General features: G+C 34.2%; 3 protein-coding genes and 1 pseudogene across 7 annotated transcripts; 2 read left to right on the top strand and 2 right to left on the bottom strand.

The window, feature by feature from the left end:
• Nucleotides 1-1387: 1387 nt before the first annotated feature.
• On the bottom strand, nt 1388-6283 carry LOC100306718 (uncharacterized). Its single transcript, NM_001248478.2, has 3 exons — nt 5845-6283; nt 4481-4595; nt 1388-1915 (listed from the first exon to the last, which is right to left on the bottom strand). The coding sequence occupies exons 1-3, from the start codon at nt 6189-6191 to the stop codon at nt 1739-1741; spliced, it is 639 nt and encodes a 212-aa protein (NP_001235407.1). The 5' UTR covers nt 6192-6283; the 3' UTR covers nt 1388-1738.
• A 2536-nt stretch (nt 6284-8819) lies between these two features.
• On the top strand, nt 8820-13602 carry LOC100778674 (coenzyme Q-binding protein COQ10 homolog, mitochondrial). 2 transcript variants are annotated; one of them, XM_006577963.4, is made up of 4 exons: nt 8820-9585; nt 10424-10544; nt 12700-12831; nt 13246-13602. In XM_006577963.4, the coding sequence occupies exons 1-4, from the start codon at nt 9281-9283 to the stop codon at nt 13366-13368; spliced, it is 681 nt and encodes a 226-aa protein (XP_006578026.1). In that variant the 5' UTR covers nt 8820-9280; the 3' UTR covers nt 13369-13602. The 2 variants fall into 2 exon arrangements, with proteins under 2 accessions (XP_006578026.1, XP_003523942.1); XM_003523894.5 differs by having other exon boundaries at nt 8821-9585; nt 10349-10544.
• A 655-nt stretch (nt 13603-14257) lies between these two features.
• On the top strand, nt 14258-17161 carry LOC100814507 (pentatricopeptide repeat-containing protein At2g04860-like; annotated as a pseudogene).
• LOC100812907 (thioredoxin-like 4, chloroplastic) lies at nt 17140-20528 on the bottom strand. 4 transcript variants are annotated; one of them, XR_005891080.1, is made up of 5 exons: nt 20421-20528; nt 19104-20049; nt 18357-18410; nt 17721-17916; nt 17140-17498 (listed from the first exon to the last, which is right to left on the bottom strand). XR_005891080.1 is itself a non-coding variant. In XM_041014789.1 (4 exons), exons 2-4 carry the CDS (start codon nt 19566-19568, stop codon nt 17846-17848), a joined length of 609 nt encoding a protein of 202 aa, XP_040870723.1. In that variant the 5' UTR covers nt 19569-20049; nt 20421-20528; the 3' UTR covers nt 17535-17845. The 4 variants fall into 4 exon arrangements, 2 of the variants coding, with proteins under 2 accessions (XP_040870723.1, XP_003523931.1); XR_005891079.1 differs by having other exon boundaries at nt 17140-17284; nt 17443-17498; nt 19104-20518; XM_041014789.1 differs by lacking the exon at nt 17140-17498 and having other exon boundaries at nt 17535-17935.
• Nucleotides 20529-21847: the final 1319 nt, after the last annotated feature.

Below are 21847 nucleotides of genomic sequence, written 5' to 3'. Positions count from 1 at the left end.
TAGTTCATCTCGACAAAACAAATAAAATAAAAAAGTGAACAGGAAGTCAAGGATATCGAAACTGTGAAGCACATCAATGTTGAGATTATGAGAACAACTTAACAAAAACGTCAAATATTAAACCATTCGTAGGTAAGTTCTTCTGCGAAAAAGAAAGCCTTTTCAACAAATTTTATCGGTAATTTTGATTCGACCAGGAAGAACTGACATACATCGCTCGAGAAGTCAATTTATTGTATGTTTACGTTCTAGTTCTAGAGGTGAAATGGGAACGAGCACTCTACTTGGGTTCTGACTAAGTTAACCAATTGGCCTTCTCACGTGTTGACCAAGTCCTTGGCTTATCCTCGAGGATAATCATCGGCTAATCATTAATCAATCATCAGCATCAATCATTCAAGGAATTTTTTTATCTAAAGGATAAAAATAAAGAACATAAAAATAAAAATAAAATTAAAGTAAAATATAAAAAACCCCACATTAAAAAATATAATTTTTTTCTTATATATTATTTTTATCCTTCAAAACAAACAGTCATAATCTTCACGGTCAATCAAACAACCCCTACAAACATAAATCTCATATATGAAAAGACTTCAGCCGCATTTTGCACTAAATCCCCTTAAAAGATGTGACAAACCATGATGAAGGAGAGCCACCATACCCCTCGGCGTTTTCCCTATAAATGTCTCCATGGTAACACATATTTCACATGTCTAGGTCATTATTATGTTGGACTCTAACATGAGCATTAGAGTTTCTGGAAGCGCCTCCCACCTTTGGCACCAACATGGCAGGTCATGATCTATTGGCTTACCAAGAAGAAACCACGGAGAAATTCCCCCATTGTGAAATATCATAACTGAACATTAATGTTCCACGAAGTTTAATTTAGATGGAGGGAAATAAAATAAATAAATAAATAAACCAACAAGGATTATGTTTAGCATAAAGAACTAATCTCCTACATATATGACAAATTAAGCCTTGAATCTTTGTCAAAATAAATATCCATTTCCACATTCGACGATACCTCAAACAAAATTATTTTGAAAGAGGATACTAAGAAGAAGAAAAAAACAGATAAATGATACATTTTATTTTGTTTGGTTGCAAGAAAGAGAAAAGACTTCTCATCAATGGTAATCTTTTGTGCTGAATAGTTTAAATTCATTAAATTTTTCTTTCCTTTTCCGTTTCCTTATATTCAAATTTCAATCTTATCTCTCCTTTACTTTCCATTTATAGTTACAAACACACGGTTAATTCATTTAGGATGCAATTCTAATATAAACAACTTGTAAGTATTACCATAAGTCATCATTGAAGCTTATGAAGTGTTTTGGAATTAAAATAGGATAGCATCTATCCCTAAACGGCTAAACGATAACGGTATAAAATAAACTTCAATTCTTCAAATTGAAAAATTATTTGAACAGAAAGGTACAGTATCATCAAGGTCTATATACATAATCTACATTCCCATATTTTTATATCACTGCGAATATTGTCAACAATAAAATGGGTACAATTTCCGGCATTGATGGCAATCTTTTGTCGTGAGTCGTTAAATGCTAACCACTCTTCAGAACTCCAAAAAAATTTGTATTCGTTTTTCTCAGACCTTTAAAATAACATGCTACCAGCAATAAAATAGCACGAGAAATCAAAAGGGATTAAAAAAGAAGAAGCGAATTCTAAAACGAAATGGTCCAACCAGCAAAAGACAGTGCTAACTTCACAAATTACGACTCTTCTTCCTGAAATGTCTGAGAATGAAACTGTCTGCATATAATGGATAGTTCTTTCTGATCAAGCCCTTTATGCATTTCCAATATGAAAAATCAACCAGCTCTCCATCTTCTCGTACTATGAACAAACACCTAGAGCGTTCAAAATCAGGATGATATCCAATCTGCCATAGTAAAATACAATAACCGTTTCAGCAACATGAAAAGATCACAAAACAAGTGTTATAGTTAACCTTACCCCAAAGACAATGAGAGCAGTGCATGCATCGTTTATCTAATTTTATTGTTGTTTTTACAAAAGCTAATATCGAAAAGTGATGGAAGACAGTTAGAGAGCAGCAGCCAATAAATGCATTATGCATCTTTAGCCTAGCAAGGGAGACATGGGCTCGTTTTGTTTTACATCCTTTTCAGTGGCTAAAACAGGAATAAAATTCATACACGTGATGGTAACACCCAAGGGGTGAGAATAAAGATGTTAACTGACCGAGAACCGAAAAACCTGACTAAAAATGAAACCGAATTCCTGCATCAGTTTGGACCACGGATTGCAAATATAAACAAAATCAGTTGAGTGCAGATAGCATCGAGCAGGTGAGGGTCCGAAAAAAGCAATCTGCTGGTGCCCGCACTCGACCAAGGGAAGCAAATTAGACTGTTCATATGCATCTTCAGTGGACAGTTGGATTCATTTTCTGATTCAAAATTTATATTTTCAACAGTTAATTATTACGTATATGAGAATTACAGAAAAGAGTCAGAGTCTCAGCAAATTGCCAAGTTCCTTGGACATTGTGCTTGCAATCCACGTGCCTTTTCTTCCACCACTGAAAGGCCATCAGCTGTCATCAATCTGAAAATCCTGAAGCATAACATAGGGACACACTCATACACATATACTCGGTTTGTGACATTTTGTTTTTCCTATCAGTGTTTAAATGCAGTGACGCACAGCTTGTTACACTCCAGTAGTACACCTTCAAGAGATCACTCCACCTTTGTTCATTCCCCACTTTCTTCGACTTCCTCCTACAACTTACTTTGCAACTTTGAGTCCCGCCACCACATCACCGTTAGCATGCAGGTTGCAACCATAACTATCACTCCAACAATCAGTCTCCTCCGATTGCTCACCATCTGGCGAAAACTGGAAACATTTGCATTTCAAAAACCAACCCACACATGCCCGCCCGATGCATCCGAAACCCGCTTAACCCTTATCTAACTTAACCAATAAAGGAAACGGGCAGTTTTGGTCTTGATTAGTACTCAGTCAGTTACCTTCAATTTTAGAAATTTTGGCGTGAATCCGACTGTAACCGACCGGCGCTTACCCCTAGTAACACCAAAGCCAAAAGCCACGTTTGGCTAGGTAGGGATGTGCAAGGTTTGGTATCATGTAAAACCAGTTCAAATCCAACCAATTATATGAATTGGATTTCAAAACTGAACTACCTTTATATTTCAAAACTGGTTTGGTTTTGGTCAAACCAGTTTTAAACTGGTTTTGGTCCCAATTCAGTTTTTAACCAAAACTGATTTTTGAACCAAAACTAATTTCAATCTGGTTTTAAAGTAGTTTTAAAATTTGACTTGGACCAGTTTTCGTTAACATATTAACCATGTTAACTGAATCATTTGCTAAAAAGTAAAACCAGTTTTTGATTCAAAAACCAATTTACAATGTTTGGATTTTTTAAAATATGATTTGAATTCAGGTCTGGTTTGGTTTAATTGGTTTCTTTATACGCCTCCATGGTTAGCAGCAAAAATCTTTACAGGGCTAAACATTACTTAATTCATTTATCATGTGAATTCATAACTATCATAGAATGAGAAAAAGATTGAGCAAAGTAGTCGAATTTGGAACACCAAATTAATTGACCCACTAGAAAGGGAAAAATGAATACAATGTTAGTATGAAGATCCTGAAAGAACTTATCTGTACCAGAGGCTGAGAGACAGAAGAGATTACTTAAGTTCAGTTATTAACAAATCGGGTGGTGCAAAAACTAATTACGTAAAAGATTACCAATATTAAGGATGGAGTCCTTTAAGTGCAAGGAGCATTTTGCGAAGTGAAATGTGGAGTGGATCAACATTGATGAACAAATCAATGGCATAAATTTTCATAAAACGAAAGCAATCAGATAGCACTCTCTATGAATTAACAAAAACTAATTACTTCATCAATAACTAGTTAACTACCAAGTTGCACTATTGCATCCTGCATTTAAGAAGAGACAACTATTATTAGTGCCCCCCCTCCCCCTCCTACAATTGGGGTAAAGTGAGGATTATCCAAGCCTTATATAGACTACTTAGCCATATCACTTGGCGTGTGGGATTAAACACACACCCTCACTCCTAACACAATGATGGTGCTGGAGGCTGAAATGAAGGCATCCAAAAAGGCTGCAATTAAGGCAGACTAGGGGTAACCGCAATTAAGGCAGACTAGGGGTAACCGCAATTAAGCCAGCTTTCCAACACCAACCATCCACCAGAGCCATTTTGATTTTATAATGGATGAAAGGTGAAATCTTAGCAGTAGGCCACAACAGATGTCATGGTCATATATCTAATCTAATAGATTGCTAAACCTAAAAAAATTATGATTATTGGTTACAACCGAATAAAAGAAATACTGAGAAAGCCTTTGGTCAACAAAAGTAGTGCACATATTGTGTGTGTGAGAGAGTGAGTGAAAGAGGGAGAGAGAGAGATACAGTGATATAATCAACTCCACTTCCGATCTTTTTCTCAAATTCTGGATGAAAGGGAAGCAGCTTCTCAATAATGGTTTTCTCATGCTCTGCACTTAGTCTATCTCCATTGTCATATCTGTGGCAAGAATTTATAACAAGGTATTATCAGAATTGCCAAGAGAAACAAAACAGAACATGTGTTTTCATATTTGAGGCAAGATTTTGCAACAAAGTATTATAAATATTATCAGAATTTCCAAGAGAAATGAAAACAAAGCATGTAAATCCATCATTCCATCAGTGTTTTAAATCCCAGATAGTGGCGCATAGCAACTAGTCCCATAAAGGCATAAATGCTATGGCAGGATAGCAAATAGTGGGATAGCCACTATTCTGAAATTTTTTATATACTTTATATAACATAAACTATATACATATAAATTCTCAAAAATGATAGAAAAACTCAAAATTCATGGCATTTATAATCAACAATAAAAAGTCATAGCTCTCTTAAAAAAACATACAAGTAAAAATACCAACAAAAAACCAACACAAGTTTCCTAGATTGGAATCATCAATCATGGTCTTCTAAATCCAATTCTTCTTTATCATTTTCACTACAACTACAGCTGCAGATTTCATTTTTAGAAATTGAAATCCCAAAAAGCCTTAATGTAATGTCTCTGTTCAAAGGGGGTTTTTGGAATCAACACATAGCGCTGCTATCTCGTCCACTACGGCCGCTATTTGGTGCACTACGGCCGCTATTTGGTCCACTACGGCCACTACAGTTAACTGTTCCACTATAGTGGCTTCTCTAGCGGCAAGGGGCCACTCCACATCGCTACACCACTATAAGATGCTATTTAGAACCTTGACATCCATGAAAACAATAATCAATTTAAATTTCTTTTCAAGTATTCAATGGATTCTGTGTACAGAGGCAGATCACTAGTAGGTTACATTGATTGTAGTCCTCTCTTCCCTGTCTCCACCGAAATGCTAGAAACCAGACCTCCATGGACAAAGGATTTGGATAAAAAAAAATCCCACTTGCCTGCGCCTTTTCAAATAGCACAGGTATTGTGTGTAAAACCCAGTCAATATTGATAAAGGTAGAGCACTTACAAATCAATCTCAAAATTGAGGCCTGACACATAACACGATAAAGAGAGGGCATTTCCAGCACCCATATATAAGTAAGTACTCTCTCCTTACTTCCGTCGTTTGTAGCTATATTGTTATACACAAAACCCTAGATGTAACTATGCAGTGATGGACTTCATCAGCAGCGTTATCAATTGCGGATTGCGGATTGCGGATTGCGGGTGGAAATGAAGGGGAAATAGAATAGAGTATGTATAGTAAGGGTTCGAGAGACATACTGTCCAGAGTGAAGAATCATTCTGACGAAGCCGACGAGAGGAACGGTGTCCTCCAAAATCTGGTCCTCCCAATCAACCCATTTGTCGTCGTCGTCGTCTTCAAAGGCATGTTCCTCCAAAATTCCCTTTCCAATTCCCTGAGAAAGCAGGGGCTTGCCGCGTAAATCGTCGCCACCGGAGGAACTAGCTTTGAGGGCAGAGAGAAGAGGAGGGTGAGGCAAACAGTGGAAACTGAAAGGTAAGATGAAGGGAGTGGAAGCGGAAGGGTTTGTGAGGGAAAGGACATGCGGTGCCGTTTTGGGTAGTAAAGAAGCCAAAGCCATGGTTGAAGTTGAAATCATCATCATCTCTCAGTTATCCAACCAACATGGTAATGGTATCTATCGTTTTCCCACACTGAGTCACACGCTCAGTCTGCAGTACTAAAGTTTAGCAAGATGCCTCGCCAGCCTCTCCTCTAGTCATTTTTATATCACAAACTCGACTATTGTTTATTCATTCTTTATATTTAAATTTAAATATTTGATTCATAAATGTTATATGTAAAACAAATATAATTAAAATAAATAAATAAATATGAGATGTAACAAATGACATGGAGAAATTAGATAAAAAAATTTGTATAATAATCTGTTGTAAGAATAACATTTTTTTAATATTAAAGGCAATTGAATCTGTATTTAATAAATAAGTATTCGAAAATTAGCAAAAATAAATAGGTATTTCAAGTATATTTTCATTATTAATTTTAAAAATTCATATATAATAAAAATATTTCTCTAAATTTTTTTGGCACAAGTTCTTTTTTTTCAACGGAAGAATTATTCTACATGTGTTTGTAATCATATAAAATATAATAAGTCAAATTTTATACAAAAACAAAATCATTAAGTTCAGAATTATTTATTGAATAATTAAACATATATTTATATTTAATTTATTAAATTAATTGTGAGTAAGTATAATATATATATATATATATATATATATATATATATATATGTGTGTGTGTGTGTGAAGAGAAATCAAATTACATTGGTATAACTTTGATAATTATTATATCATTTTTATAATTTGATATAAAATGTGATGTTTATTGATCCAACTGTTGAATTATATCTTCATATTACTAAGATCGTTTGTGTTAAATTTTATCAAAATAGAACAACAATAAGAAGGTAATTAAATTATTCATATTTTAGTATATTTTTAAATATTTATATTTCATCGATTTTAATCTATATAAACGAGATAATAAATGATTTTGAATTAATATGAAATTTTGCATATAAGATATATGTGAAAGGAACTTTCAATTCAACGGTAAATTTTAAGAAAACGAAAGTTATAAAAATGATAATAGTTAACAATGTTACATTGGTGTAAATTGATCTCTTTTATTTATTTATTTATACATTCATTTGATTGCTTGATAACCAGTTTGATATAGCCTATTGGAATCTCCATGAGCTTCTTGGTTGGGCTTTAAGTTTGATATACCTTATTGAATGCCTTGATGTCTAAATTCTTAGAGAGTTAGAGTAATAAAGGGAGACCACTTGCAAAGTCTCCATTACTTAAGTTAATATGCATTTTATGCAAGGTGGCTAGGGAATAAATGTGCATGAAATATAAAATTATGTTGGATTTTATAGGTCTTTCTTGATTTTAAAAAAAGTTAAGGTAATGTGATCGCCTTATTCATAAGGTCATCTCTTAGTGGGATAATAAGAGTCTTTTGCTTTGTTCCTTAATCGATAGGAAACATACTATTAATGTTGTTAGAGGCTAATTTTAGCCTTTCATACGAATGAGTTCCAATTGAGGTATTGTACTTTATTGAAGTCCTCGAGTCATTAACTCACGATATCATGAGTTGTTTACTTGCCAAGATTCATTTTACCTACTATTTGGTTTCACCATGCACCAGGTCCATGATAGGATATTTCTAAGTTGATAACTTATGGAATCACTGGGGCAAACTTGTTGAATTATTCCCAACATATGTTCAATGACTGTTTTTCACCTTTAAGGTAATATCCCTTAAATGGTCATTTTTTTTATTTCCAGCCCTAAGGCTTCGTACCTTCTCTTTGTTAGTTCCTAGTTTGAACTTTATGGATCAATATTTTGTTTTATGGTTATTTGCATACGTCTTGCCACTATATTTGTGCTTGATAATGGATGCATATTCATTGAACAATGAACCATTCAATAGTTAGCCTTATATATAAACACTCAACTATACAATTGAAACAAATTTTTGTTTTGAATTTCAATGTGAGGAGACATTTTTGTCGACATAAATAATAGTAACTCCTAAGAGAGTTTAACATTCATAAAAAAAAAGTCATTGGTTTGGGTGTATTAGACTCGATCCCTTTAAGTAAAATCTTGAGTTTGAACCTTGTGGATGAAATAAACATGGTTGGGAGGGGACAACTTCATTAAAGATGGCTAGTCAGGTTGTATATGAGAATTTCATCTCGTACGACTCAAACAAAAATACTCAAATACTGCTTGTAACGAAAACAAATATCAGTAATAGAAAGTTTGAAATTTCTTTATTTAATCCTGATTCTAATTTTCTTTGACGATAATAAAAAATAGAGATCTGAAAACTATTCTTTTTTGTTATAATGCTAAAATCTCAAGTCGGCTCATTCGTCTTTATCTTGATCTTTTAAGGCCTCTTGAATATTCTACTATTTACTTCATTTTTTTTATTATGTATAATATGATTTTACTGTTGTCTTCTTTATTATTATTGAATTTTTATTATTGATAGGAATTCAGATATCATCAAAGTCGATGGATATTCAGTACCAATAACATGATAACCAATATAGCAAAGAGGGGGTGCAAATAGCAAGGCACCACCATTAAACCAATCATACCCTAACCTAATTAAGGATAACCAATATAGCAAAGACGGGGTGCAAATAGCAAGGCACCACCATTAAACCAATCATACCCTAACCTAATTAAGGTGGGAAAAAAATAAAAAAGGCAGGGAGGAGCTGAGGCGCCGACGACGGGATTCTCGTACTATCGGCGACAATGTACACGTGTGCGGTGAACTATAAACGACGTCGCGTGGCGGTTCAAGCAGTGTCGTGTGAAGAAAGAACTAAAATGGCCTAAACAACCACTTGACCATTACATTACATGTTTGGATAATCAATCTCCTTCAAAGAACGACCACCGAATTTTTCCCCTTCAACCTTGTACTTCTACACACGCAATCTCATCCCATTTTTTCTTTTTCTTCTCCCGATATCGCGTATCCTTCCATTAGAATATTCCTCCCTTCAACTATTTTTGGAATCCTAGGGTTTCACATTCCGGATCCCAATCCGCGGTTCTAGCTGCACTTGTATTTCAGATTTTCTCAATTTAATTAGATTAGGTATCTTGATTATTTTTTGTAGTTACGATGCCGCCATTTTTGTCGACCTCGAAGGCCCTTTGCTCCTTGGCATCGCGCAAAAGTGGCGTGAGTCAATTGATTAGGTCTAGCAAGAGCAGTTGGAAACTCGATGGATGCAGATGCATCACTACCGCCATTACCGGCCATCACATTCAGCCTTCCTTCTCTCGCATTGGCTTTTCCCCTCTCACCGGAGGATTGTGCAATAGTAATACTAATTATAATGTTGTTCAAACAAGACAATTTCTTGGATGCGGAGATGGTGAAGAAGGTATTCTATCCAGAAATTACGAGGAGAGGCGCGTTTTGGGGTAACGGGATTTTTCTCATCTCTCTTTGTTTATGCTGCCATATGTTTGGCTCTATTTGCATTTTGTTTTTATTATTATTCTTGGCTGTAGATTTCTATAACCATATTATTTCCATGCACACTGATTTAGAATAAGTGACATTTTGTTGATATTTTTCAAGTGTAGCCTAGCTGGTGTCTTCTGTATCAAAGCTTTTCTTAATGAAATTTTAGAGTTTCAATAGATGGCTCTGGTGACTGTTGAATTCTTCCCATCATTGTTGGCCCTACCTTTTTATAGGATTTATTTATGTCAATCCTTAGGAGAAAGTTGATTTTTGTGATGTCTAACTAGTTTTATTATGTTAGCATATATTCTAGTAGTGGTTCGAAGCTTGCTTTTAAATTTGCACTTTGTGTACCGAGATTATATGATAAATATTTGATGTTTGGATTCTAAAAGAAACTTAATGGATTTGAGTGTACAAATCATCATCTTATCCTGGAGAAATTGTTAGGTAGTCTTGGACCATCATGGTCCCTATTAATCTCCATATGGCATGTAATCAAGTGTTATTAATTCCTTTTTTGTAAATTATAAAACTTAAACACGTGTCACATAGATAGAGATTGACCATAATCATGGACACATGAGGTCCAGGACTACCTAATAATTTCTGCTTATCCCGGCTTTGTATATATTACTGTTGAATTCAGAATAATTATTATTTTTTTGTTGTTTTCATTCTTTGTATTTGTTAACAGATATACTTATGAATTATTAGGTACTCTCCAGAGCAATTATTTGATGTTGTTTCTGCTGTTGACTTCTATCATGGTTTTGTCCCATGGTGTCAAAGGTCGGAGATACTTAGACACTATCCAGATGGATCATTTGATGCTGAGTTGGAGATTGGATTTAAATTCCTTGTTGAAAGTTATGTTTCTCATGTTGAATTGGACAGACCAAAGCGTATAAAGGTATTCAACCTCCTCTAGTATATGGTATTTAGTAGTTACCTACTTACCTTATGCTTGCATTCAGGAGGATCATGGTTGTGAGATTTTTTTCTGGTTGTTGCTGTTACTTGTTAGTGCACAACTTAAAATTTCCATAAATAATGAGATCTATAGGCATATTCAAGCCAATATTTGTTAATGAGTTAGAGACAGTGCCCATCTTATCTAGAAATTTGTAGCTTTCGTCTTCAATTAAAACATTTGAATTCTGATGGTTTATATTGGCATTGGGTGCTGGCTCCATATGTCTATTTTTTCTGTTTTTTTTTTTAACTTGGACTTAATTGCACAAATGGATAGTCAGACTCTGGTATAAAGAAAAAGTTGCATTCTGGTCTTTCCAGTTCAGTCTGACCAATGTTGCTTGGTTATCATTCAAATTGATATAATTAAGCCCCTTCTCATTGTATCATTGATGTGGAGATGTTATGATACACAGTTCCTCATAAACAATAAACTTGCCCTATGAGCATCACTCTGATGGACAGAGTAGCATCAATTTGAAATTTAGAGGGGAAAGTGAAACGTTTAAAAACTAGATGAAGTAAAATTGTAACTATATGTATTAGCAATTTCTTACATTTTTCTGGGGTTGATCAAGCCGTCAAGTAGCAGGAGGCTCAGGCTCAGCTTGTTTATAGAATATGCTGCAAAGGTTCAACTTATGTCTTAATGAGTGAAAATTCGAGCTTAATCTCAGACTCTCAGTCAGTTTCAAGTTTGGTTACTATATGTGTATACCTACTCTATATAAACAAGTTCAAGCCTAGATGAGCCCTAGGTAATAAAACAAGCTTCAAATGAGTGTTACAGATACTGATATGGTATTACTGTAGAAATGGTAGGGAAAAAAAAAGAGAACCAAGTTCTAATTACAACAGAAATAGCAGAAAACTTAAATGCAGACGGGTAAAAAAAGCCACTCACAGAAGGAGTGCCTTCTCTGTCTTGTGGTTTCAGCCACACCAAAACTACCCAAACGATGAGTCCACGACACCACCATCCATTCCCTTCATATTAATGTTCTCTTTCATGATTGCTGCATAATTTCCTGCTGCTATGTGTCCCTTCTGTTAGGGAATGCAGGACAGATTCCGCCACTCCTCCTCCCATGCCTTTCTTCCTCTCCCTTCTACGGTATACTTTAGTAATCAGTAGCTAACTTGTAGCCTAACCAGAAACTAATCAACATAATTATGGTTGGTTATATATTCTGAGATAACTGATAGTATTTAGTATTCTAACAAATTTCATACAGTGTTGTTCACATCAATTCAGAGATATTGACATCTCATAGACAGATTTCTTTCCTAATTAATAGGGAATAGTGAAGGTATCTGTTTCCCTTTTTGCTCTAATTTTATCCTGTTTTCCTGATTATTAGCTTTTATATGTATGGTAATTTAATTGATTATTAGGTTCTTAGTATCAGGGAGTTATTTTAGGAAATATATTCTTTATATATTGAATACCCAGTAACAAAATTAGATATCTCACTGAAGGAATAAAATTTTTTTCTCCCGTTTTTTCATATAACATATATACTGTTTATGCTTTATGTTCATACGGTCAATTAATGAGCAAGATAGTAAAACTCTCAGGCTTGGCTTGTTCATTGAATGAACTTCTCACTTGTCTGAATCCCGATTTACAGTATATTTTTGCAGTATCATTATGCAAATTGTGATGCATGAGCATCATGTGGTCACTCCATGTGTGGTATGCAGTACTTGTTGAGTATTAAATCCTTTGGAGAAAACTTCTATGACCTAGCCACCATGATATATGTGCTGAAATGTGCATTGGCATATGAGATGCAGATTTGAACAGCTGAGTTTAGCTCTGCTATTACTAAATACTTATGATTGTTCTTATATCAAATCTTTATAATTACTAGAGTGCCGATCCTTTCTAATAGAATATTGAATGTTATATGTGGGTTTTAGATTCTTTACTCACAAATCAATATGCAATTCAAACTGGTTGATCATGAAAATGGATCTTTGTTTTTATCTTCATTTCTTTCCCTCTTTTTTGAATTTTGCTATCAGAGTTTGCTCTTAATTTCCACTCATTGCTATTTTTTTGTGCTTATATTTTTTTTTTGTGTTTCCAGACAACTGTGTCGCAGAGTACCCTGTTTGAACATTTGATAAACATATGGGAGTTTAACCCTGGCCCTGTTCCAGGAAGTTGCGATCTTTATTTTTTGGTGGATTTTAAGTTTCAGTCTCCACTTTACAGACAGGTATAGTTCTGTTATAATGCATTTATTTTCCACAACTTGCTTTTTGGTGTCTTTATGCTTTGATTGGAAAAACAATCCTATGTTGTCCTCATTTCTCATTTTGTAGCGCCGAACCTTGCATGTCATTCGTTGTCCTCACTTTTCACTTTTCTGTGCTGTCCTCACTTTTCATTCGATTAAAGCCTTAAACGTGTGTATGTTAAGGCATGACTTTCTCTTCTATGCACCCACATTTGTATTCATATAATTGCCTAAACAACTCATTTCATAACAATACTGTTAAGACTACAGAGGTTGTAGACTTGTTGTAGTTGTATAAGTTACATTATGTATTTATTAGTTTATTATTATTATTATTATTATTATTATTATTTTTTGGTAATGACTAATGAAATGTTCTTTTATGGTGATCAGATTGCATCGATGTTCTTTAAGGAGGTAGCCTCTAGGATGGTTGGTTCATTTACTGAGCGTTGCCGCTTGGTATATGGACCGGAAGTGCGGGTCCTTGAAAACTCGTATGGAAAAAGGGCATAAAATTCTGCACCAGTTTCTTGTCTTGAAGAACATAGTTGACGTCAATTTACAGTCTCTGCATCAATTGGGCGTGTTTTTATTGTTTGCCGCTCAATGCTAAATGATTGATCATTTCTACTTTCTAATCCCTAGTGATTTTTGTAATTTATATGTAGATGAATTCTACAAAATACTGCGAACAATCTCGAAGTTGACATGAAGTTAAGATGAAGAAAAAAAAAGTGCACATTCTAATGGCCTTTTTCCCCCGTAAATTATTAATGAAATGCATTAAGTATTCTGGCTTTTTTTTATAAAAAAAACCTCGTCTCAAGCTCAATACATTTTGTTTTTGGATCTATTTTCAGAGAATACCAAATAATTAATGTTAAAAGAATGAGTCACATTCAAAAAACCTCAATACATTTTAAAAGAAAATAATAAAATACTTGTTGCCGCAAAAACTACTGTTCATGTGTTAATATGACCAACCTTTCTGTAGTTTTGTATTCTACTAGCAGAACATCAGTAAAATTCTTGTGATCTCGTAGGTATCCTTCTCTCCCTCTTGATATGGTACTTGACAAAACCTCATTTAACGTACTAAACCAGTGTAAATAGACTTTCGCATGTTAAGATTAATACATCGAAACAGTTTTTGAAGTTATTGGTTGTTTTGGTATAAAAATCTCATTCTAATTCTTATATTATCAAGTGATAGTAATTTTAACTTTTAGTTTATGAGGACATTTTAGACTGTAAAATTACAAAAATGAAGACTAAAATAAATAACATTTAATAATAGTAGTAATTGTTTATATCCGGATTTCAGGAACTCTAAAGTCAAAGGCTTTATAATTGTCATGAAATCCTAGAGTGTGTGTAAATCTAAAATAAAGAGAAAATTATCCTTATTTATGTAATGTGAGTAGGCTTAAGGTCTAAGACTCAATATTACATATCCAACTCTTTCACCATGGACGGTCCAATATTCTTGATAAGTATTAGTCAGTTTTGGTGGAACAATCTGGATCGAACGATTAACATTTTACCAAGAATTAAACATTTAGGCGTGAGTGCGTGTATGTATGAATCAATTCTTTGTATGACCGAGTCGGTCAATCAGTCCAGTAATAAAGACAAATACTATATTTTTTTAGATAAAAAAAAAAAACTTAAATGGAATGTCACAAATATTTTTAGAGTTGTTTTTCAATCAAAACTAAGGTGAAGTCTAAGGTGGGAACTCCATGTCTCCTACCATGGGAAATACATTTTCTACCGTTAGATATATTAAGTTTTAAATCAATGGTTCATATTTTATTTTATTTTTCCGGCTCCAAACCAAAATCTGAGAACTGTATCTGTATTTAGAACGTGGGTTATCATTGCTAAGGCTGTAATACAGTAATCTCTTGGCTCTTACGTCTTAATACCGCACACCTTCATACACCTTTGGGAGTGTGAAAAAGGATGATAATTGCTCCCTTGTCATGAAATGAAACCTAATCTGTCTCTCTTTCACTCTCTATTCCATGATGCAAGCTGTGCACTCCTCATCTTTCGACAACTGCTACAGTCTAATGCCAATCCCAACCATCTTACCTTTTCTTTACTCATCAAAGCGTTCCTCTCTTCCTCTTCTTTTTCTCGTGGATCACCAACTACGAGGATACAAGTAAACCAGATTCCAACCCAGTTGTTGAAACGGGGCATTGACCAATTTCTATATGTAAACACCGCTCTCATTGACTTCTACATGAAACTTGGGTTTACCACTCACGCACGCCAACTGTTTGAAGATTTGCCTTCTACAGATGTTGTTTCATGGAACGTTTTGATTTGTGGATATACACAAAATGGGCATCCTCATGATGCCCTTCAACTCTTTGTCCACATGCTAAGAGAGAGTTTCAGACCTAACCAAATAACAATTGCTAGTTTGTTACCATCTTGTGGTCACCGTGAACTTTTCCTTCAAAGTAGATCTGTTCACGCGTTTGGAATCAAAGCTGGCCTTGGTTTGGATCCTCAGTTGAGTAATTCACTTAACTCGATGTATGCTTAATGTGATGACTTACAAGCATCTCAACTCTTATTTGAAGAGATGGGTGAGAAAAATGTTATCTCTTGGAATACCATGATTGGTGCCTATGGCCAAAATGGTTTTGAGGACAAGGCAGTGTTGTGCTTTAAAGAGATGCTGAAGGAAGGTTTGCTACCCAGTCCAGTGACAATGATGAAACTTATGTCAGCTGATGCAGTTGCAGAAACTGTCCATTGCTATATTATCAAATGTGGCTTCACCAGTGATGCTTCTGTTGTTACCTCACTAGTTTGTCTATATCAATAGCAAGGGTTCACTGATATGGCGAAATTGATTTACGAATATTATCCCACAAAAGACCTGATTTCATTAACTGGGATAATCTCTAGCTATTCTGAAAAAGGCGAGGTAGAATCTGTGGTTCAGGGTTTTATCCAAACTGTGCAGTTAGACATAAAACCAGATGCAGTTGCCTTGATTAGAGTCCTTCATGGAATTAGTGATCCTTCTCATTTTGCTATTGGATGTGCTTTCCATGGTTATGGATTGAAGAGTGGGCTGAATAATGATTGCTTAGTTGCAAATGGGTTAATAAGCACGTATTCAAGATTTGATGAGATACAAGCTGCTTTGTCTTTGTTTTTTGACAGGAGAGAAAAACCATTGATCACTTGGAATTCTGTGATATCTGGCTGTGTTCAGGCTGGAAATTCAAGTGATGCCATGGAGTTGTTCTTCCAAATGAACATGTGTGGACAAAAACCAGATGCAATTACTATCACTAGTCTACTATCGGGGTGTTGCCAGCTTGGGTACTTGCAGATTGGAGAGACACTTCATGGTTATATCCTTAGAAACAATTTGAAAGTGGAAGATTTTACAGTAACTGCTCTAATAGATATGTATACTAAGTGTGGAAGATTAGATTATGCTGAAAAGGTATTTTATAGCATCAATGATCCGAGGGCGAGCCCTGGTGCAGCAGTAAAGTTGTGCCTTGGTGACTTGTTGGTCATGGGTTCGAATCCGGAAACAGCCTCTTTGCATATGCAAGGGTAAGGCTGCGTACAACATCCCTCCCCCATACCTTCGCATAGCGAAGAGCCTCTGGACAATGGGGTACGAAGTTTTATAGCATCAATGATCCATGTTTGGCAACATGGAACTCCATCATATTGGGTCACAGTTTATATGGACTTGAACACAAAGCTTTCAGTTGTTTTTCTAAACTACAAGAACAAGGACTAGAACCTGATAAAATCACTTTCTTGGGAGTTTTAGCAGCTTGCACCCATGGAGGACTTGTCTATGCAGGAATGGAATACTTTCGTATCATGAGAGAAGAGTATGGTTTGATGCCAACTTTGCAGCATTATGCTTGCCTAGTTGGCCTCTTGGGTCGGGCAGGGTTGTTCAAGGAAGCAATTGATATTATTAACAACATGGAAATTCGGCCTGATTCTGCTGTCTGGGTAGCATTGCTAAGTGCTTGTTGGATTCAACAGGAAGTAAAGCTTGGCCAAAAATTTGTTTTTATTGAATTACAAAAACGGTGGATTTTATGTATTAATGTCAAATCTTTATGCGATTGTTGGGAGGTGGGATGATGTAGCAAGGGTGAGGGGTATGATGAGAGACAGTGGAGGAGATGGATGTTCAGGTGTTAGTGTTATTGAAGTGACACCCCTCAGAGACACGAATAACAACTTGTGCCCGAGTGAGGTCGATTTCAATACAAGCATTTGGCAACATTTGTGTCTATATTGACTTCACAGTACAATAACTATCACATTCTTCGGCTGCAAAAATATGCAGTTTGTCCGCTATACAAAGATTTGAAAAGCATAACGTAAAAGGAATTTTAAGTGGAGATGGCACGTAGAAGTGGAACTGTACAAATAAAAATCAAATGGTAAGAAACGAAGAGGGGAAAAATGTCAGCTATATAAATTCCCAACTAAGCGAAGATTTTTTATTTTTTTTTAAAAAAATCCTGCAAGGAAATAAGAAATAAAAATAGTTTGGGTGTTCAATAAAATTAAACTTACATACACTCGACTTAGTTTTGAATCCCATTGCCCGTGCCCGGCTCCTTTACAAGTATCTGCAAGCATTTTGGTTGTATATAAGACGTAACAAATAAGCAGAATGAAAATTTTATTTATGACCTCTGGAGAAAGAGAAGGCGTATCGTAGTGTACATTAAACTCTTCACTAGATATTTTGCAAGAAAATATCCTATCCTAACAAAGTGAATTAGGCTGACAGGACTAAAGTATTTTATTTTGTGTATACAACATGCTGTTTAATGAACTTTGTCACGTACAAAAATTTACTAATTTCCCTGCAGTGCACAACAGTCCCCGAGGGTGCCATGACCCCATCTCTTGATGTTAACCTAAGATATCTTCAGCTTCAAGAGATGAGTACTTGAGAATAGCTGCAAGAATCCTATCTTTGTCTCTGGTTGGGAATGCTTCCAACAGGACCCCATCTTTGTAGAAGTGGAAAAGAGGCACGGCCTGCATCAGTTTGTTTCCGCTTCATATTCAACATATCATAAAGCATGAATACTAGAAAGTGTAGTGATTACATGCAGTAGCTAGTAGCAAAAATGATGCACAACCGATATCTATATCGCGGATAGGAAGAAGATGGAATTAACCATAAAAGAGAGGTGAAGAAAGTAAAGATAGTTTTAGAGATAATCATAAAAAGCAATGACAAGATAAACCAGAACCAAAACGAAAATGGCATGTGCACCAGTTAATTAGAGTAAACTAGAGAAATCATGCAAATGAAGACTAACCACGGAACATTGAAGACAAGTTGGACAACAAACATTTAGATTAACCTGATGGCTGATACTTAGCTGTCTCCAAGGGAGGTAGGTCAGTTTTATACAGATTAAGTTTCATTTGATACTCAGTAAATAGTAATCAAGAGAATAGAAGAGAAATACCCTGATTCTAAGTCGGTCAGCAACCTCGGATTGCTCGTCATACTCATCCATTACCTGCAAGCAATAGCGTAATAAGGGTCTCTATAGACAAACTTTTATTGACATGCTCAATGAGAAAGTAACCAAATAAAACCTCTAGTTTGAGAGGCAGTGATAAAGTAAATATTAGTTGATCATGACTTTCTTCACCACAGCTTAAAGAGAACTTTGTAAAACAGAGGAGAAGGGATGAGCATATATATGTTGTTCCTGATAGACTTAATATTTAAGTCCTTATATTTATATAGAAACTAATAATAAATAAAGAGTTTAATTTTTATCCACTTCCATTGTAAACAATTTTACACTATCAACTAATAAGAAATCATCATTAATATGAATTTAAGATTATTATTATAAAAGTTGATAATTTTACCATACATAACAGTTTGTAATTGAATAATAGTATATGGATTATTTACACTGTCATTATATGTACTATTTGGTCAAATAAAAGCTGAAGAGAGACTGCAGTTTGATAACAATGTAAGAGTTGTTTACATTGTCTCATTTAATCATAGATTGTCATATATGATAAGTTTGTTGACTTTTATAATAATTACTTTAAAAGTCATACATAGAATGATTTCTAATTTAAAAATCTTTACACTGTCTATGAAAATAATCTCATAAGAAAACTGTTATACAGGAAATAGAAACATAAATATTGTCTGAAATATAGAGGAGCTATACAGATAGCATGCTTACATTATGCTTTAGAAAGATTACTGGAGCTTCATGATCACCAGATTTCTTGCACAGTTTTGCAAAACCCTGCTCTATATACTTGCAGCTTCCACAAGAGGTGCGAAAGAAATCTACCACCACCAAAGATCCAGTTTCTTTAGCCTTGTCCAGAATTTTGCTGAACTCTTCATCAGTGGTGAATTCTCTTACACATTCGACGGGACAGAGATCATCATCTTCATCAGACAAACCTTCTTGATATTCTTCGGCAACTCTTATCCTGCTAGGGCAGAATGTGTGCCTGATTTTTACTAGAGGTTCAACTTTTGTACCACCAAAGCATAGTTTGCCATGAATGTGCCTAGGAACCAAGCTGAAAACTGCACGGGAAATTCTACACTCAACTTGTTTCTGTATGTCTAGTCTAACACTGACAAAGGACTTGCTATTCTGCCCGGGAATGATAACCGGTGGCATCTTTTGCATGCAAAATCTTTCAAGGCTCGTAATCAAGAGTTTGGAAGAGAAAATTTTGATAAGTTAACTGATAGCTGGTGGTGCTGGTACCTCATAGAAAAGAATACTGTGTTTGAATTGATTCACGCATTTCTTAGGCACTTGTCTGAGCTAAGTGATAAGGTACCAATGCCACATACAAGCATCATGGGGTAAAAAGGTAAGACAATGACCAATAACGAGAATGACTTTCCCAAGCTAGAGTGGCTACAAACAAAATCTCTAAAATGTGAACTATTTGGCAGATGGAGAAATGATTACAAATGGTTGTGCTTCAATGGACATTGATGTTTATATAAAAACACAAAGATTAGATACAGCCATGATTGTGTAAGCATTTCAAACTGGAAGCCAAACATAGTCTTGACTCTTGAGAGAACATGATCTTTAATTTTGAAGGAGCAGCAATCAGAATTCAGAAACCCTTATAACATTGCACACCCACTCAGCCCTGCTTTTGAGAGCGAGGAAAAATGTTTTAAGTAAAAAGGAAGTTTATTCCATTCCAAAATCAGAGCAAGAACATATTATTGTGACTTATAACAAGACCAACTAATGAAAACAACCTAAACCTTTATATCAACATGTTTGATCCTGCTAGTGAGTTCAACTTAGCATTCACTCTAATTCTAACTTCACGGGAGTTGTACTACAATTTGAAGTCGAATTATAAAAAATAAAAAAACGAAATGAAAAATGAGGCGAAGGAAACAAATAGATGGTACGAAGTACTGAAAATGAATCAGAAAGAATAGCGATGGGAAAATGAGAAAGGACTGAGCAAGGATTGGTTTTGATTTGAGAAGAGGAAGAGTGTGTTACCTGACAGACACAGGAATCGTCGAAACCAAAAAGCGCGGTTTTGCCATATCTATGCACAGCAAACTTCGAATGAGGAGAAGACACGCGCATTCCCCATATCCACGCACTGTGGTTTATGATTTATGCTGATTTCCTAATATTTTTATTAGACTAAAATATAATTTTGGTTATTTTATTTTAATTTAATTATTTAATATAAAATAGAATTATAACTAAAAATAGAAAGAAAAAACCACTTTTGTTATAATTTTTATTTATGCTGTTTTCTTAATATTTTATTTATTACACTTAATTAAGTAGGATATATATTGTTTGGTAAATTTCTTATCTTTTATAAAATAAAGTTTTAATATAATTTATTATTTATATATGCAAGTTATTATTAGACATGAAATATTAATCTTACAAATATTATAATTTTTAAAATTACTCTTTTTTTTATGCACTCAAATGAAATACATAATATATTTTTATTATAACTGGTAAAATGGGACCTTCATTCCAGCCTTGCAGGGCAAACGTGAAAAATGAGTTAGGTCATCCTGACCCAGATTCTATATGGATCATATCCATTTTACTTTTATTTTTATCTAAATATATAAATTTTAAAAAATAATTGAAATAATATGGAACCAAAATAGATGGGGTCGAATTTGGGGTTATGTTTTTGTAGCCTAACTTGACTTGATGTCGGGCCATATTGATATGCTTTTGTAAGGGTCACTTTTTTTTCATATTCAACATGGCTTGATTCATCGATTCCAACCTATTTTAACAACTCTAATTTTTATTATATCATCTAAGTACTTTTTAGGAAGTATAAATAAATAATTTTTATTTACTCAATAGTCTTAAAACAAAATATTGAAGATAGATTAATCTTTAAAATCATATTTATAAAATTAAAAACATATTTAAATAAATTTTATATGCAAAATAACAATAAGAAATCAATATATATATATATATTCATTTTGCACATTTTCATCTTTATTGTCTGAACTAAGTTTCTTTTCTTTCAATTTTTAAATTAATAAAATTTTTATTTTTTTCCCTATTATTTGTTTGTTTTATATATTTGAATACATTTTAATATTATTATAATTAATAATGCTTTTTTAAGGTAACTGTACAATGAAATCACATGGCAAGAAAGGAAGAGGAAAAAAAGTTGACTATATAATTAAGAGTAAGGTCTTTTGATTGAATCTAGTAAATCTTTCTAGTAAACTATACATGTAAAATAAACTCATATAGTGAATGTGAATTTCATTAATTTTGTCATAATAAATAAACATGCATTAATAGTGTGTGTTGAGAAACTCGTTGAAAATAAGAAACTGTATTTAAGATAAAGAATCTATAACTTTTAATTTCTTAAAATCACATTTGAAATTAGGCATGACGAACAAATTGACCTATAGTTG

This window comes from Glycine max, chromosome 4 (assembly GCF_000004515.6).
Source record: "Glycine max cultivar Williams 82 chromosome 4, Glycine_max_v4.0, whole genome shotgun sequence".
In the NCBI taxonomy this organism is placed as follows: Eukaryota; Viridiplantae; Streptophyta; class Magnoliopsida; order Fabales; family Fabaceae; genus Glycine; species Glycine max.
The sequence above is the reverse complement of the archived record's forward strand: the minus strand, read 5'-3'. Positions and strand labels throughout refer to the sequence as shown.

Coding starts and splice junctions, on each gene's coding strand:
- LOC100306718 (NM_001248478.2), bottom strand. CDS start 6,191: ATGATGATGATTTCAACTTCAACCATGGCTTTGGCTTCTTTACTACCC. Junction 4,596..5,844: donor ATGATTCTTCACTCTGGACA/GTATGTCTCTCG, acceptor TTCTTGCCACAG/ATATGACAATGGAGATAGAC. Junction 1,916..4,480: donor GTGGAGTTGATTATATCACT/GTATCTCTCTCT, acceptor TTACTATGGCAG/ATTGGATATCATCCTGATTT.
- LOC100778674 (XM_003523894.5), top strand. CDS start 9,281: ATGCCGCCATTTTTGTCGACCTCGAAGGCCCTTTGCTCCTTGGCATCG. Junction 9,586..10,348: donor GAGGAGAGGCGCGTTTTGGG/GTAACGGGATTT, acceptor ATGAATTATTAG/GTACTCTCCAGAGCAATTAT. Junction 10,545..12,699: donor ACAGACCAAAGCGTATAAAG/GTATTCAACCTC, acceptor TTGTGTTTCCAG/ACAACTGTGTCGCAGAGTAC.
- LOC100812907 (XM_003523883.3), bottom strand. CDS start 19,568: ATGCAAAAGATGCCACCGGTTATCATTCCCGGGCAGAATAGCAAGTCC. Junction 18,411..19,103: donor TAATCTTTCTAAAGCATAAT/GTAAGCATGCTA, acceptor TATTGCTTGCAG/GTAATGGATGAGTATGACGA. Junction 17,917..18,356: donor CTGACCGACTTAGAATCAGG/GTATTTCTCTTC, acceptor AAACTGATGCAG/GCCGTGCCTCTTTTCCACTT.